We start from the raw sequence: 17,525 nt of genomic DNA on the forward strand, positions 1-17,525 counted from the left end.
AGGGGAAACGGCAAAAGAGGGAAGTAGGACAAAAGGCTGAGAAAATGAGGTCACAAACTATAGAAACGGATTCACTTTGTTTTCAGTGGAAAGATGGTGCGTGTGATAACAGTGAGTTCTGAAAGCCTTATTTCAAACATATATTACCTTTTTCTGGTGCATATGCCAAAACTGAGACAACTGCATACACAGAAACAGATTTTTATTAGGATACTCAGATTTGTGCTACTACTTTACTAAATATACAATGATGGAGCAAAAGTATCTCTGGCTCTAATCATTTCTTTTCTTTTTTAGTATTTAACTATAACAAAATGATTTTTTTGTCATATAATTTATGTAAATTTATTCATCCAGATTCTACTACACATTTCATATATCATGAATTAGAAGTATGGTAAATTACACAATGACTGCAGAAGTCATTAAAGATTGTATTTATTTCATTTCAGAAACTGGGTTTTATTTACAGATGTACATTCTGTGAAAAATCATTTCTCAAAAACTACAAGTTCAATTCTTATAAACAAATTAGGGTACATTGAGACTTTGAATACATAATTATAGATAATTAAAGAGCAGCATGTTAGTATCTTTAAATTTGGACTCTTAAAAACTCACTGTGGATAGTTCATATTTTAAATTAGAGTTAAAGAGCTGACATAATCAGTACAGAACCGAGCAGTGTGTTCACATAATGGACTTTCTTCAAGACCAAGCAAGTACCCGGTCAGTTAGTTCAATTCAACACGTAGAATTCAGTTTTACTACAAATTAGCCTCCAATATGAATAGAAATATAGTCTCACAGCTTGGCCTTGCCTGGTGCAAACTGGAGGTTCTGCAGCTTCATAGCCATGCCCATGTTCCCAGTGACCTTCAGCTTCCCCTTGAAGAATGCCTGATGTTACAGGAGTTAAGCATGAGAAAAGTATTCACTTTCTAATAACACTTAAAAGTACTGGTAGGTTTTCAATAATCTCTTATTTCAGTTTCATTTTCCAGTGAACATCACTGTCATAAAAATAAACATTTATTTACAACATTATATCTGTAGTTTCTGGCTACATGGAGTTACTAGTATTTTTTCCATTCGGCATTCGTATGAAATCAAGTCCACCCTACACCTGTTTTTACTTGTGTTTCAGTCCACATTGGTGGGTGTGCAGTAGGCAGCAGTTCTCTGTATACAAAGGCACAGATGTCTAATTGGTGGGTGGATATGGCTGCACTGGAACAAAAGCATTAAACTTTTAAGCTGACAGCAAAATATTCATTCCATATCAATATTAAATATGAAGCAAGCACTCTATACCAAGCTGGCAGTGAGAGTTCAAAACTGTTTAAAGAATTCCCCTGAACACCACAGATTCAATGCTGTAAACAAACTGTAATCAGAGAGTGTAATATTTGACCCATTACAGGCAACAGACAACTCAGTGAAAAATTATCTCTATGGCACAACAGATGGGTGAGCTGTCCCAAATACCTCAGGAGAACAGACCATGTTATGTCTACTGTTGGATGACAGTAGTCTGTTGGGTAGACATGAACCGAGGGGATTCAAAGTGCGTTCCTGGGTTGAAACAAACCCACAGGGTGCATGTTCCCGTTTTGGTTCCCTTCCACTGGGGGCTGATGTAAAAGCTGTCAATCAAACTCTGTTGTCCACTTATGGCCCACCCACATTACAACAAAAATAGGACAGCAACCTTCTTGCTATTAGGTAGGTTTGAATAGCTTTTTCCCCCACTAATAAATGAATTCATCATTTGAAAACTGCATTTTGCAGTTGCTTAGGTTATCTTTGTCTAATATTAAAAATTGCTTGAAAGCAAAAAAAAAAAAAAAAAAAAATCAGGAAGGGAGCAAATACTTTTTTACAGCACTGTGCCTGAGCTTCTTCAAGTTCACTCATGCAGGTCAAACAAACTAACTTTATTGTTCTGCGCACCTGCCTCCAGTCACATGGTCTCTGAGCATCTGGGGTCTGCGTGCCCAACCTGTGAAACGCTGCGCCTGCTCACCTTAGCTTTGCCAATTCTGTGGACTCTTAAAAGTCTGTTTATTTGGGCATTTCAGTAACTTTGAATGCTTCTGTTCTGCCTTTGTGCAGTGTACGATTTGATTTTTGATTCTTGTACTTCTCTTAAAAATTTGAATAATTTAATTAATTGCAGTTTTGTTATGCTAATTTTTTTTGTGCCTTTTAAATTCTTTTATATCCTTATTGCCTTTGATTTTTTCTATCAATTACATTGCAACTCCAGTCAATGGAAAGCACTATTACAGTAAATACTGTTCACCTGATGAAATCAACTTGCCCTAACGTTGAAAAAAGAGCAGTCTAACACTTCACTGTAAATGTTAGGAGTACACAGCATAATTTATCTGAATTATTATGTTGCTTAGAAATGAAACAGTTTCTTCAAATGTGAACCAAACACACACACATATAGTTATAAGATAAATGCACACACCGTTTGTGGGTTCAACTTTCCTGTCATCAACTCCAGGACATCCTCATCGCTCATGGACAGTGTGCAGTCTGCCTTTTTACCTAAAAGAAGACATTAAAAGATACATTTATTTATTGTGGCTAACTACATTTCAAATAAACCAAAACTAAGAGTCTACATACAGAAATGTCTGACAAGTGCTCAAATGAAGGAAACAGCACAAAAGAAGCATGTTAGTCTCCACAATGGTCTTAATTTCTATTTAGAAATGAGTGATTTCCAGCACTCTCCAGAACACACTTGGCATTTTGATAAGACTTTCCATAAGAATCAGACACAACAATAAAACTAGCAGGAGAAGTGAATGATTATCTTTTTACAGCAGCATCCATCGAGGATGGAGATAAAGATGAAGTTGTGACTGCTCTCTTACTGCCTCTTAATAACACAAAGATCTGAGCAGAAAGTTGTCAGAACATGCAGCGCATTGCAGCCACAGTTAGCTGCGTGGCCATAAATCCAAGGCCAAAAGTGACTACAGTGGCCATCTGAGAGTCAGAGCTCAACCATCGAGCAATGGAAGAGGTCTGATGAGTCAGATTTTCTTTTACTGAGAAATAGCTGGCAGCACTATAGGAAGGAGAGGCTTTGAGGCAGTGTAGTGCTCTGAGCAATGTTCTTCTGGGAAATCTTTGCTCCTGTCATTCATGTGCCTGTTCATTTGATCACATTTACCCCTTTATGGCCACTATATTCCCTGATGGCGGCAGGATACTGCACCTTTCCACACTGCAAAACTGTTTAGGGAGGGTTTGATGTGAAGGTGTTTGAAGGTGTCTTAATCCAATAGAGCGCCTGTAAGATAAGCTGGCAAAAGCACGCCCAATCCACAGAGGCTTCACCTCACAACCACAGGACACCTTCAGAGTTCCTGCCTGGAGGGCACAATATTAGGCAGGAGGTTTTAATGACTTGGCTGACTGAAGCATGCATTCAGTGCAATTTGTTTCACAGTTCAGAAAGCATTATTGCTCACACTGCCTATATTATTTAGTATACTACTTAAATTTTGACTGATTTTTTTTTTTTTTGCACTGTGTTAATGCAGTTCAATAGGGTGAGATTAAAGGATAAAGCTCTATCTAAGAATCTCCTCTGTCAGCTTTAACGATATTATTAGAACTTTCTGAGAGCTGCAGCATCCTAAAATGAAGAGAACAACAATCAGTGAACTCAGTGATGTCAGACAAAAAACACCACAACAGTCTGCTTACATTAGCTCAACAAGAAAACCTTCAAGTGTGTCGTAATTAACAAGCCTGTTTTTAACCACTCGTCAGTTCAGCTCTTCGTGTGGAAGAGAATGAGTCTTTGAATGTTGTTGTTCTTGCAGCAGTTTCCAAATCTCGCTCAGAACCTCTAACTTTCAAACTACCGATGTAATGCTGGACGATGACAGAGGGGAAAAAAATGCATATTGAAACATTGCAGTGGAACAGCTTGTACACCTTAGATTTCCCTAAACATTTCTTTCTATTTTTGAAACATTCACTCACATGGACAGAGAGCGGTGATTCAGAAATAATGGCTTGGAAGCAGAAAACATTACAGGGGAGTCTGCCAAATAACGAGGTGCCCATTTGGAGGATGTGTGTATGCGTATGGATGCTACACGCGAGTGTCTGTGCAGATATCAGCCTGTAAAAAAGGCAGAACGCAACTCATCTAACAGGAAGTCTTTTGCCCTCGTTGGGTCATTAGGAGAATTTAAAGATTCTGCAAAAACATTTTTCATTTGTTTTGTGTTTTCATGTGTCAAACATCAGCATTTGAATCTAAAGATTTTAAATTGTACTAAAGAACATTTTCAGTGTTCCAGCCATTTCATTTATTTCAGCACAGTATTGTGGTAGCTCTTCACACCTGCAGGGGTCAAATACAGAAGCATGGAGCAAATGCGGTACAACTTCTAAAACCAAAATACCACCAAATCACAGCCTTTCCATTTTACTTCTGACACCACTCTGCAATCTTCTGACTTCCAAAACAAAGTCCACAACTGTATCTACCAAAGGCTAATAGGTTTTTGAAACCTCTCCTTATTTTAGGGTACTAAACACATTTGATCTTCAGAGAAAAAAAAAAGAAAAAAAAACTTGTTCACCTATAGCCTGTCTGGGATACATTTGACTCCCACAATGGAGACTGAGACGAGCATCACAAGTAAACAAAGTGACACTCTAATGTGCATTCTCCTCAGGAAAGAAAAAAAGTCTTTTTGAAAGACTTTCTGAAGTCTTCAGACAACAAGGGCATTCCTTACAGAGGTGCGAAACGAAACCAGGCTCAGCTGCAATCACAGCAGTTCACCTCATTTTATTACATAGTGAATTACAAGCCGCTTTGCACTCCAGCTCCATCTAAGCTGGAGTGAATGGTGAATGTGTGATACACCTTTTTTTTTTTTTAAGTTTGACAGAGATTTTTTGTGTGCATTAAAAGTAGCATCTCTGAAAAACCCATAGCTTATTTAGTGACAAGATGCATGAAGCAAGAAGCAGCACAACAATGGTCACGATTTAGACAACATTAAAAAAATAAATAATGATAATTGTACTGCTGCAAGCAAAATATCAGGAGTGTGCTACAGGACTTTAATGCATACCTGGGTCATTTGTGACAGAACCTTTGCCATTTTTCACATCAACAATCCAGGTTGCCTCTTTCCCACTTGGGCCGTCCTTCACATTGAAAGCGAACACTCCACCAATCTTCTTAACAAGCTGCGCTCCTTCCTGCAACGAGTCAACAGGGTTTGAGTCCCATTAAATAAATGTTTACATACAGTAGCTGCGCAGAGACAGCAACAGCCCACACAGTGCAAATTAAAGTCTCCGGCCATCCAATTGTTATACAAACAACCTGACATGAATACTTTAGATCAAGTTTTGTGGTTTAGCCTCTCAGCCGAACTCCACTGTCCTGATGATGATGATGATGATGATGATGATGATGATGATGATGATGATGATGATGAGAAGAATAACACACCGCCTTTAAATGGTCAAAGGGTAAGCAGCAGATGTGCTGCTAGATTTGTAAACAGTACACTATATTGCCGAAAGTATTTGCTCGTCTGCCTTCACACACATGAACTTGAGTAACATCTAATTCTTAATCCAGAGGGTTTAGTATGATGTTGCCCACCCTTTGCAGCTATAACAGCTTCAACTCTTCTGGGAAGGCTTTCCACAAAGGTTCAGGAGTGTTAATGGGAATTTCTGACCATTCTTCCAGAAGCACATTTGTGAGGTCAGGCACTGATGTTGGATGAGAAGGCCTGGCTCACAGTCTCCACCCTACTTCATCCCAAAAGTGTTCTATCAGGGTGACACCAGTCAAGTTCTTCCACGCCAAACTCACTCATGTTCATGGACCTTGTTTTGTGCCCTCCACCAAACTTTACACTTAGCACAACGCAGACAAATAGCGTTCTCCTGGCAACCACCAAACCCAGACTCATCCATCAGATTGCCAGAAGGAGAAGTGTGTGTCATCACTCCAGAGAACATGTCTCCACTGCTCTAGGGTCCAGTGGCAGAGTGCTTTACACCACTGCGTCCGACACTTTGTATTACGTTTGGTGATGTAAGACAGATGCAGCTGCTCAGCCATGGAAACCCTAAACGAACCTCACAAATCTCAAAATAACCCAAACTACTCTGAACATCAGTCAGAAGTCTGCTCCTTGAATCCAACGCTTGTGGACATGGATGAAACTAAAGTTTCCCCCCAGATCAATTCATTCCAATATTCCACTCATGAGCGCTTCTTTTTTTTTTTTTTTTTTTAATTTAACATTTAGAGAAACACAGGGGCCATATGCATGACAGAGTAGAATGCTCATCTTTTAAAATTCATATCCTCCGCATTTAACAAAGTTCTGCACATCATTACTGTGGGATGGCTCTCTTCTGACCTGAGGTGTCAGCCAAGTCCATGAGCGGGTTTTTAGAAAAATCAACATAAAATACAACATTAAAAGTCTCAAGCTCAAATAGTTTCTTGTGCAGGGAAAAGGTCCCTGCTGTGATTCAAAAATATATAATCACAGTTGGGTAGGTGTTCAAGAACCTCTCTCTACAGTGTACTCCAAGCAGGTAATAGCCTCACTACTGCACACAATTACTGATACCACCTAATTTCTTCTGTTATGTCAAAGCACAATTATTAGCCTTGAACACAGGGTACAAGTTCTTCCAGACCAACATCAAAGCACTTGAATAACCACATTAATAACCATCAGTGTTGAGAGCTTTGTTTCTTTTTTAGAGGTCAATCACAGCACATCCAAAGCACAATATAAATCATGTGTCATACCGCTTTTAATTTGCTCCACAAATTCAGTTTACATTGTTGTAACAGTGTGTATTGTTCCTTTATAATACAAAGTTTCACAATAATGACTCAGTTGTGTGTGTGATTCATTCACACTGTGATTTAATTTATAAGACAAGCAAAATAGGCCAATTTATGAAATGTGTTTCTATTAAAAGTTTGTGGTTATATTTACATATCAAGCAACTATCAGTAAAGAGAAAGAAAGAAGGCAGGTCTAAGAAAATCTAATATATGCAAGCATTTAACTGCATGCAGCCTCACCAATTCTATAAGATCAGACACAGAATAGCTAATTAAAAGTGTTCGGGTGACACGCTGTCAGTAATAGGCAACTATCTGCTGTCACAGTAACTACCTGCTGGAGATGTTTTTCAATCTCTTTGAAGACAGGATAAGCTTTAAACCCTTCCAGACCGCTGCCTGAGCTGGTGAGAACTGCACCTACGCGGGAGCTGAGGGAAGAAGAGAAAAAAAAAAAAATTAACGAGTCAAAGATTTCTTTTAGATCTACCTCTGCAAGTTATTCTTTAAAATAAGTGCAGTGAAAAAGCTGTTCACTGTCCATCTATCTCTATGTATGTCCGTATGTTTGGTTTTTTTTTACAGGTCTGAGAGGTATCTAAGTGAACTAATAACAAATCATTGGCAGCTTTCTGGTCACCTCGCCTCTTGTGGGAAACCCATCTTGTATAGTGTGACAACCACTGCTCCTCCTAAGCCAATGTTGTGTTGTAAGGCCACTTTTGCCCCGGGGACCTGCCTCCGGTCAGCCATCCCTCGGAGCTGCCAGCACAGCTCTGCGCACTGGGCCAGACCTGTGAAAACATGAGCACATGGTAAACATGTTGGAAAAATATGTGGCCACCTGATTTACAAAGAGAAAAAAAAAAAAAGTTATCCTAAACCTAAAATTCCCCTCCTATGTGTTTTTGTAGCTTTTTACTAAATCACACAGGGATGTAATTTCACCATGGGATATAAAAGTGAAGGTTGAGTTTAAAATTGAATTTTAAGTATGTTCATCCAAGGATTTGAACCCTGGATTCTACACTGCATGAATTAGACTAGAAGGTCAAAAAAAAAAAAAAAAAAAAAAAAATCACACACACACGGGAAAGGTGCTGCTTTGAGTTGCAGGAGTGAATATCTGATTAAGTCATGAAGGTCACATTTCTGAGGTCCACTGAGTTTTTCTGTGTATGTGAGACTGTGCTTAAGTGTTTCTTTTTGGTGGTGGTGCTGGCGGGTAGCCAAATTCATTTAAAAAAATTAAAAAAAAAGAGAAGTTATTCTAGAGTGCTTAAATTTTGGGATGATCTGTTTTAGTGCTGTTGAAAATAAATATAAATTTTTATGAGCTTGCAAAGGTTTCAGACTTTTGTGTGACTTAAGAATGAACACGAAGATACACTTAAGTATCCAGTGTGAAAAAGCTGAAAGAAAAAAGGAAGTGTTTGCACAGAAAAATCATCAATGTGCAGCGTTAGGGCTAGAAAGGTATTTACCTGCACATCAGTTAATCCAAAAGTAACTCCAACAACATACCACACCTTATCAGTTTCAGGACAAATAAACTGCTGCTGTATTTTCAAAATATCTACACAGAAGTTACAGAAACCAGAAGGGAAACGTTGTAGTCAATATTTATCTTAATAAAACCTATCCAGCATGTAAAACATTTCACCCTTACTGAGAGGGCGACAAGATGACTCCTAATCTGTGAACTTGCTCCCTAATCTCAGCAGTGGCAGCTCCAGCACCAACCGATGCTACAGCTAAGCATTTCATCCCATCTGCTTAATGAGCTTTTGCATTTCTCCATTATCCCAATAAGCTAAGGAACTTAAGACTAAAGACCAAAACAAGGTGCATCTCTCACATTCTGCAGCACTCGCCTAATCTCTTCTGTGGGGGACTTGTTTGGGAGAGTGCAATTTTGCTTGAATGCCAGTTGGAAAAAAGACTACAGGGTCCACGTGGCAGTTCATCAGTGAAGAACCTGAGGGCATCTTTTCTGATGTGTAATTTCCATGCAATGTAAAGAAACCCACAGGTTCAAGGATTTCTCCACCCCCCCATCCCAATCAACTCATCTGCAATTACTTCTTTCCCAATTGCTCTTTCACAGCACCAAATTATAATTAAAAAGCCATTTCATTTTTTTTTTGAAAGGTAGAAGGATGCAGTTATTCACTTCAAGCTATGAAATTGTGACATTTCAATGTCAGTGGATGTCTACACATTTTAAAAAGTAAAATAAAATAAAACCTATCACATCCTCTTGAGGTGCGGGTCGCCTCCGGCAATTAGCTGTCAGTATCTCTGCTCACGGTGTTACTGGGGGAAGGGGTCAGAGATTTACAAGCAAGATTTAGAGCAACACCATGGATCAGACAGAGCTTAGCCGAGTGGGGCACTCGCACGATGGGAGTGTGACCCAGGAGACACAGGGAGTATTGATATGAGCAGGAAGCAGTAATAGAGAAATATTTATGATAGCAGACGGAAGAAAATTGAAATGATAATTTAAAGAAAAGAAGTAAATATGGGTGAAGTGAGGAATGGTGTTTGGACTGTTTAACCTAGTTATCTCTCTTTAGTGAGTGCATTTGTGCATGTTTGAGTCCATTACAGAACCTGGCTGAGCCAGCTGCACTGTTCGCTCAGTCTTGTCCCTCAACGGTTTAAAATGTAGAGAGATTACAGGGGAGGCTTGCCAAAGTCACAGCCGGCTGCCCTCTCACATGCAGGCTTATGATCACTTTTACCCAGTTTCAGACCAGGTGGCCATTACTGCAAGACACATGCCACCTGGTGGGCACTGTGGAAATTGATTGGCAAAGCAACCAGTGGCTTCATTACTACACCAATGGAATGAACTCGCATTTATGTAGTGCTTTTCGTGTCTTACTGACTACTCAAAGCACTTCAGACAACAAGTCGCATTTCTCCATGCATTCATGCAGTGCATTATTGCACTCCATCTTCACTATACTGCCAGAAGTATTCACTCATCTGCCTTCACACACATATGAACTTGAGTCACATCCCATTCTTAATCCATAGGGTTTAATATGATGTTGCCCACCCTTTGCTGCTATAACAGCTTTAACTCTTCAAGGAAGGTTTTCCACAAGGTTTAGGAGTGTTTATGGGAATTTCTGACCATTCTTCCAGAAGCTCATTTGTGAGGTCAGACACTGATGTTGGATGAGAAGGCCTAGCTCACAGTCTCCGCCCTAATTCATCCCAAAGGTCTTCTATCAGGTTGAGGTCAGGACTCTGAGCAGGCCAGTCAAGTTCTTCCACACCAAACTCACTCACCCATGTCTTCATGGTCATTGGTTTGTGCACTGGTGTGCAGTCACGTTGGGACAGGAAGGGGCCATCCCCGAACTGTTCCCACGAAGTTGGGAGCATGAAATTGTCCAAAATCTCTTGGAGCATTAAGTGTTCCTTTCGCTGGAACTAAGGGGCCGAGCCCAACTCCTGAAAAACATCCCCACACTATAATCCCCCCCCTCCACCAAACTTTACACTTGGCACAATGCAGTCAGACAAGTACCGTTCTCTTATACTTTCTCTTATGATATAAAGTATAAATACTAGTATAGTATAAATAATTTATACCATCAGTAGTCATAATTTACACGACTGGAATTTAATTAGATACCCAGATGGCAACAGGATCTGACCTCAAAATAAAAGTTATAATCAGCATATGAACAATTTCTTTTTTACAATAATTATTTCAACAAACATTTAATTTACTGATGGGCTGCAACAACCCTCATTTCATTATTTACAGAAAACGTCTGCTGTGATGTTCCCCAGTTTAACCATTTATAATGTGACCTAATCATCTTTAATTACTGACTGATTATAAAAATACTCATGCTAAGTTAAAAATAAATAAATATGCAGTTCCAAACCAGGGATCACACATAAAGCCATCGCCTACTGAACAATCAGTTTGTGACAACAACAGTGTCTCCATTCATAAAAGCTCCTGTAGACCTCAGTGTGGGAGGTGAGAGTGTTTCAATTTTAGAGACTGAGGTCTTATCTCTACCTGATGAGGATGAGTGAGATATTTAGATTCTTATTGAGACAATTTTTTTTTTTATTTGTCTGCAAACAATCTTAAAGCAGATCTTTGTTTTATAAGCCTTTATAAGCAAGATAATCCTAAAAGCATGTGCTAAGTTAAGCATATGCTAGTTTAAAGGTTAGTATACCTACAGGTTTGAATTCGTTTTTTGGGGGGTTTTTGTTATGTGAGTGTGAATGGTTGTCTGTCTCTGTGGTAGCCCTGCGACAGGCTGGCGACCTGTCCAGGGTGTACCCTGCCTCTCACCCTATGGTAGCTGGGATAGGCTCCAGCCCCTCCCCTCGACTCTGAAAAGGATAAGCTGCAGAGACTGGATGGATGGATGGTTTAAGTACCCTTTCTTACTCCACCACTTACAAATGGCTTGCATTACGAGTCTCTGTTTACCTGTGGCACCAAGAGGATGTCCTTTAGAGATGAGGCCACCACTGGGGTTGACCACAAACTTGCCTCCATATGTGTTGTCTCCTCTGTCAATCAGCTCTCCAGCTTTACCTGCAGAAATGGTACATTTAACTTAAAAAGTAATTTATCTGTAGGTGTAGATCCAAGAGCCAGTTCACAGTGTTAACCTCGCTGATACTGCACTACGAGATCAGTAGGGAAGATCCGGGCAGTTCAGTAAAACTGGAAACTAAAAATTGGAGGGCCCTCTGTGACGCATAATATGACAGAGTTACACTGTGGAAATCAAAAACTGCCACAGGTGTACCCTGCCTCTCACCCTGCGTGTGGTCATTAAACAACACTGTCACTCACTGCCAGTCGCGGCTCTGCAGGTGCTAAGGGGGGGGGGGGCTAAGCCTTTTACTGAGGGTGCTATTAAGGATCATTTTTTCCTTTCAGTTCTCAACACGCACAGACACAAGTTATTTTCTTGGGGGTGCTACGACTTTTCCAGGGGGAGCTATAGCACCCCCTAGTTGTTTTCAGGTCTTCATTTTCTCCTGAAAGTAAAAACTAAAACTCAGAAGAAGCAAGAATAAGGATAATTTCCACTATAATCCTACAACAGATTTAAACATTTTAAAAAACAGCTGGAGAATACAGCAGGGTTTTAGGAGATGCAGCCTTACCCTCTGGGCACAACCCTAAGGCCTCATATGTGATGAGCTCATTGGCTGAGAAGCAGTCGTGCAGCTCAACCACATCGACGTCACCTGGCTTCAGACCAGCAGCCTCAAAACACTTTTTAGCCGCCACCCGAGACATGTCGTACCCCACCTGAAAAAGTACAGTAATTCATCTCCATCAAACCACCCATGTGACCGTTATCACCAGCGTGAGTGCTGAGAACGTTCACTTTCAGATTCTTACCATTTTAATGCAGCTGTTCTCTTCAAATGTGGAGGCAAGGTCGGTCACCATCTCTTGGGCCACAATCTCCACTGCCTGGTTCTCCAGGTGGTGTTTCCTGACAAAGGCCTCACTGGCCAAAACTGCTGCTCCAGCACCATCTGATGTAGGGCTGATAAGAAAAGAAGACCAGAACAAAGAGACGTGGTTGTCAGAAACTGACGTGATTATCAGCGACAGCAGATAAGAACCTGCACTTTGATCAGCACTTGTGTGATTGTGCGAGTTTCTTACCAGCACTGCAGCAGTGTGAGAAAGTCAAACACCTTCCTGGACTTCGTCACCTGCTCCACACTGTACTCGTCCTGGAACTGGGAGTACCTGCATGAAAACACTCGAAAATTTACACATTTGTCTGAACAAAAATGCAAATCAAGAGTATTATGGACGCTGCTAACAGTGTCTTACGGGTTATTGGTGGAATGCTTGTGGTTTTTCCAGGCAATTTTGGCAAAGTGTTCTGGTTTTGTGCCTGAAATAGAATTAAAAACACTACAAACACTGTACGACATACCAACATGGAAAACATTACCATTTCAAAGAACATGCCCCACAGTAAAATGAAGACAACACCAAAGATCTTACAGTAACTCCCACTACTGAAGTGCTTTGTTTAGGTGATATATACCATATTTCTCCATATGCTCCCTGCCAGCATTGCCAAACATCTGTGGTGCTGCTGGTGCTGCTGCCATCCCATAGCGGTTGATCATCACCTCCATGTGCTTATCCATGGGATTTGTCCTATCCATGTACTAAAAACAGATTTCAATAATATTTCATCTTAGTTTTTTTTTTTTTTAATGGAGAATAAGGTGGATTTATAACAAAATGTAGATTTATAACAAAATAATGAAGTGGAAAAAATGTCGACCACACCTGTACTGCTTATCATATAACACTACATCATAAAACAGTAGTAATAGGCTGAAATTTCCTTCCATATACGAGTCTCTGGTTGCAGAAGGATATCTGGATCTGATATTTTCTTTAAAATGTTTTAGCATTCACATCACCAAGTTGGGCACAACCCCATATCTGGTACTGAACAAACCAAACCACAAGTGAATCACGTAACTTCCTTGTGCACAGTTATTAGAATAGGAAATTTAACCTGTTCTGTCTGAGGTTGCTTTATAAAAAGACAGAACATTATATTTTCTTTTACAATAAAAATAAAAAGCAGAGGGCGCCTGGGTGGCTTAGTGGTGAAGCCGGCGACCACATACACATGCCACGTTGCGGTGCGGACGGCACAGGTTCGCGTCCCGGCCCGCGTGTCTTTCCCTGTATCTTTGCCCCATTTCCTGTCTCTCTCCACTGTCACAAAAAGCTGCTGTGGCCAAAAATGCAAAAAAAAATAAAAAGCAGCGTTATCACTTGGGGTTTCTGGCACAAAAAGGCCAGTTCCTGGCTGGAAGCACAGAGAGAGAATGTGTGACCTTAAACAATTAAGAAATCAGGATAAACTAATATCACCATAATAAAAAACAAGCATCCGTTGGGATTTTCCGTAGCAGCTTTCCAGTTTACATTTGTAGCCTTAAACATGTATGCTAATCACATTGACCAGGCTGTGACTGTATTAAGGTCAAAAGTCTGAACAATCTTTAAACTATCCGTTCTTGCCTGGTGACAAGTCAGCTTTTTATTAGCAAAACTTGGCTGGACCAGAAACGGTGGAAAAATTGTCCCCAGAGGCCAAAATCAATAGATGATGGTCACTGGGTTTTCTGTCTAGGAATCCCCTAATTATTTTTCCTTTTAACAGCTGTAATTCTCAGTAAGATGTTTCTCTGTATCATGTGACCAGCTTCTTTTTTTTTTTTCAACCAACTGACAAAAATTCAAGCAAGCCAAAAATGAAAGATAGCAAGATAGTTTCTTGTTGTATTTCAGTTGTACTCAAAACTGTGGTACGGGTACCACTGGTGGTACGTGGACTCCCTCTAGTGGTACATGGGAAGACTCCAAGAAGTTTATTTGTTAGACTGAAGAAGTAAATTTGCAGGCTTCCTGCAACAGCACGAGTGAAAGTACTGTAATAACCACACATTGGCGATGAAGTGCAATTTCTCAGCTTTCAGAACCATTTGAATTTTTCCAACAGGACAAAACGCTGCATAATTACAGCAATGCAAAGTGAACTTCTGCAAGCGCGTCGCTGATGATACACAACAGCTTTAATAGGATTAAATGGTTGACAAAATAGCTATGATGGGAAAAGTCAATAAAAATTAATCATAAGAAATTAAATTGCCTCATGTAAACTATATATGTAATTATATAGGCTTATGCTACTGTATTTTATTGCCAGTCATAAAGGTGGTGCTTGAATGGCCAAATATTTTCTGAGGTGGTGTTCATTGAAAAAGGTTTGAGAACCACTGTTGTAGTAAATTAGAGATGGCTGACCACACACACACACACACACACACACACACAGAAAAAAAAAAAAACATCTACATACCTTTGCAGACAGAGAGCCCCTCTCCATCTTCTCAAAGCCAAGAGCAAGCACACAATCAGCAAGACCTACCAAAAAATAAATTAAATAAAAATTATGAGAAACACTGAACAATACAATAGATTATTTATTATGCTGAAAAGAATTTCTATAGATATAAAAAGACTTTTCTATTAACATTTCAATAAAAGCTACTTTCAGCTGTGCCGTTATTCACGCTGCGTGTTTGATTTGGCAGATTTCACACTGGATATCCTTCCTGATGCAACTCCAAAGGTATTTGCATCTCCTGCTGGAATTAAACTGGAATTCTTTCACTTCTACACTATGGAGCCACTTTTCTGTGAACATTTCAGTACTTTTTTTTTTTTTTTTGAATCACTATAATCCAAAGCTGCCACCATTGATTTTATTTCCCCACAGTCACAGAGTTATGGAACAAACTACCTGTCAGCATTAAACCCTCCTGCCTAACTCACCTCCCTGGACCAGCTGGCGTGCCATGAAGAGAGCAGTGGACCCTGTGGAGCAGTTGTTATTGACGTTGATAATGGGGATCCCGGTCAGACCCAGGCTGTGGTAAATGGCCCTTTGTCCACATGTGGAGTCACCTGAAACACTTATTTCACTTATTTTACTTGCTCAGAAAAGTATAAGGAAAAGATGCACAATTTTTCTTTAAAAAGCAAAACATTTTAGAGCAATATATATATATATATATATATATATATTTATTTATTTTTTTTTTTTTTTTTTTTTTTTTTTACACATATACACCAAATTAAATACTGTGAAAGCATACACTATAGGTTAAAATCCACTGTATGTAGTCAAACATTAAAACATTATTTGTTATTTGAGATCTTACCATAGACGTATCCTACACAGGCTTGTTCAATGGCAGAATATGGGATTCCTGCATCTGCTAGAGCCCTTTGACCTATAATAAGATATCGAGATACAGTGATAAAACTTATTACATGTTATATAACAGGGCAAGAAACATGTAAATATCAAGATCGGATCTCTAAGTGGATGAACACCACCAATAATCTGTTAAGATCAGCACCTGCTTCTTTGGCCATATCAGGGTAGTCATAATCTTCCCGAGCTCCGGGCTTGTCAAACTGCAGCACAAACAGAAAAGTCCAACATATCAGTGCCACTAAAGTCGGATTTAATTATTTTTTGTTTTCTTACAGTTTCAAAGCGTAACTTTTCCATAAGTGTTTATTAGATGTGGTGTAGTCTATAGTCAGTCTGACAGGTGAATAATTCTGATCATCTTGTTATAGTCCAATGAATGTTCTGTGTTTGAAAACTCACGTGGATGTTATTTTCACATTTTTGCACCAGCTAGCTAAATACACCTCCCCAGCTCAAAAAAAATGACCAAGAGCGCAACACACACGCACCCTTTTAACTTCCCAGGATCCAGTCCTATCAGGAGTCTACAGTACGCACAGGAACAAACCCAGTACACTTAGGCCCCACCCTCCACGACCCAAAGGACCCAAAGGATCCACTGCCAATGCCAAAGTGTCTTAACAGTTTCGGCAACACGAGCGGGACCGACGTAATGAGTCAGGTAGTTTTACTGTTTTGGATAACTGGAGCATGATTCTTCTAACTTGACTTTATAATATGCCGGGTAAACGCATATGTGTGTAAACCAATATATTTCTAATTTGCTGCTTCCTGTTGGTTAGAGAGCAGATTTCATGATTTGAACAGACTTTAAAATACAAACGAGAAAAAAGATGAGCTAAAAAAGGCTGGATCAACGGCACCAATCGTAATTAATGCCACTGATGCACAGAAGTATAAAATGATAGGACATGTTTTGTGTACACTGTTGAGTTTGCAGCCCAAACAAAAACACAAGAGGCTTATACACTGACAATACAATAGCTCAGTTGAACGTACGCAGATTTTCCCTTATCCACCAGTGTCACTGTGTGAGGAGCACATTTAACTTTAAAGAGACCTGAAAATGCATCACTTGAGAAAACATGAGGTTTATTCAGACCTGGAAGAGGAAGCAGCTTTCAGAGTTAAAGTTTCTGCCTTTAGCAGCATGTTGGAGAGGGGACCTTTAGCCCAGTTACAGTCCTGTGGACCATGAACTGTGGACTCCAAGTTTAGCCTCAATGTCCACTGAATACAAACCAGACCAGCTTCCAGCTCACTTACGAAAGCACATCATTTTAAATTACAATCATAAACTGCAGCAATTTGACTTTATTTCGGCTAATTTAGCTAGCTTATGTTTTCAAAGTGTACTGACAGCTTTGGGATAGGTTTCTTACACTTTTTAACAGTATGAGCAAAGATAAGTCCGACAGTCCCCAACACCGTGGATTATTATCTAACTGCCCCAATGACAGTAAATAAAGTCACCTCTTGAAGTGGACCCTACTGAAAGCACTGAAATCTTGGATTAGGTAATTATGCTAGCCTCTCCGCTACATGGCCTCGTTTCTCGCAGTTTTGCAGCCAAGCGGTATAATAAATGATAGAAAGGAAGGTTACCTTTGTCATCCCAACTCCTATAACAAACACTCTGCTCTTCTTTCCAGGTGCCATGGTACCTCTTTGGGTCTACTCGCACAGATGAAGAGAAAATGTATGAAGACGGCGCAGTATCTGAGACATAAACGATCATCACCGCAGCCAGCTACGATCTGACCAATCAGGAGCCGGAGGTCCTGAGAGCCGCAGCTACAACAAAG

General features: G+C 39.9%; 1 protein-coding gene across 1 annotated transcript; it reads right to left on the reverse strand.

Moving 5' to 3' along the window:
- Window positions 1-421: 421 nt before the first annotated feature.
- scp2a (sterol carrier protein 2a) lies at window positions 422-17,484 on the reverse strand. The gene is made up of 16 exons (XM_030751402.1): window positions 17,326-17,484; window positions 15,863-15,920; window positions 15,662-15,733; window positions 15,273-15,404; window positions 14,797-14,861; window positions 12,955-13,081; window positions 12,735-12,798; window positions 12,561-12,647; window positions 12,288-12,438; window positions 12,047-12,194; window positions 11,358-11,465; window positions 7,521-7,674; window positions 7,215-7,311; window positions 5,124-5,253; window positions 2,480-2,559; window positions 422-900 (listed from the first exon to the last, which is right to left on the reverse strand). Exons 1-16 carry the CDS (start codon window positions 17,377-17,379, stop codon window positions 805-807), a joined length of 1,623 nt encoding a protein of 540 aa, XP_030607262.1. The 5' UTR covers window positions 17,380-17,484; the 3' UTR covers window positions 422-804.
- Between the last annotated feature and the right edge of the window lie 41 nt (window positions 17,485-17,525).

The sequence above is a fragment of the Archocentrus centrarchus genome, chromosome 17, assembly GCF_007364275.1.
Source record: "Archocentrus centrarchus isolate MPI-CPG fArcCen1 chromosome 17, fArcCen1, whole genome shotgun sequence".
NCBI classification, from domain to species: Eukaryota; Metazoa; Chordata; class Actinopteri; order Cichliformes; family Cichlidae; genus Archocentrus; species Archocentrus centrarchus.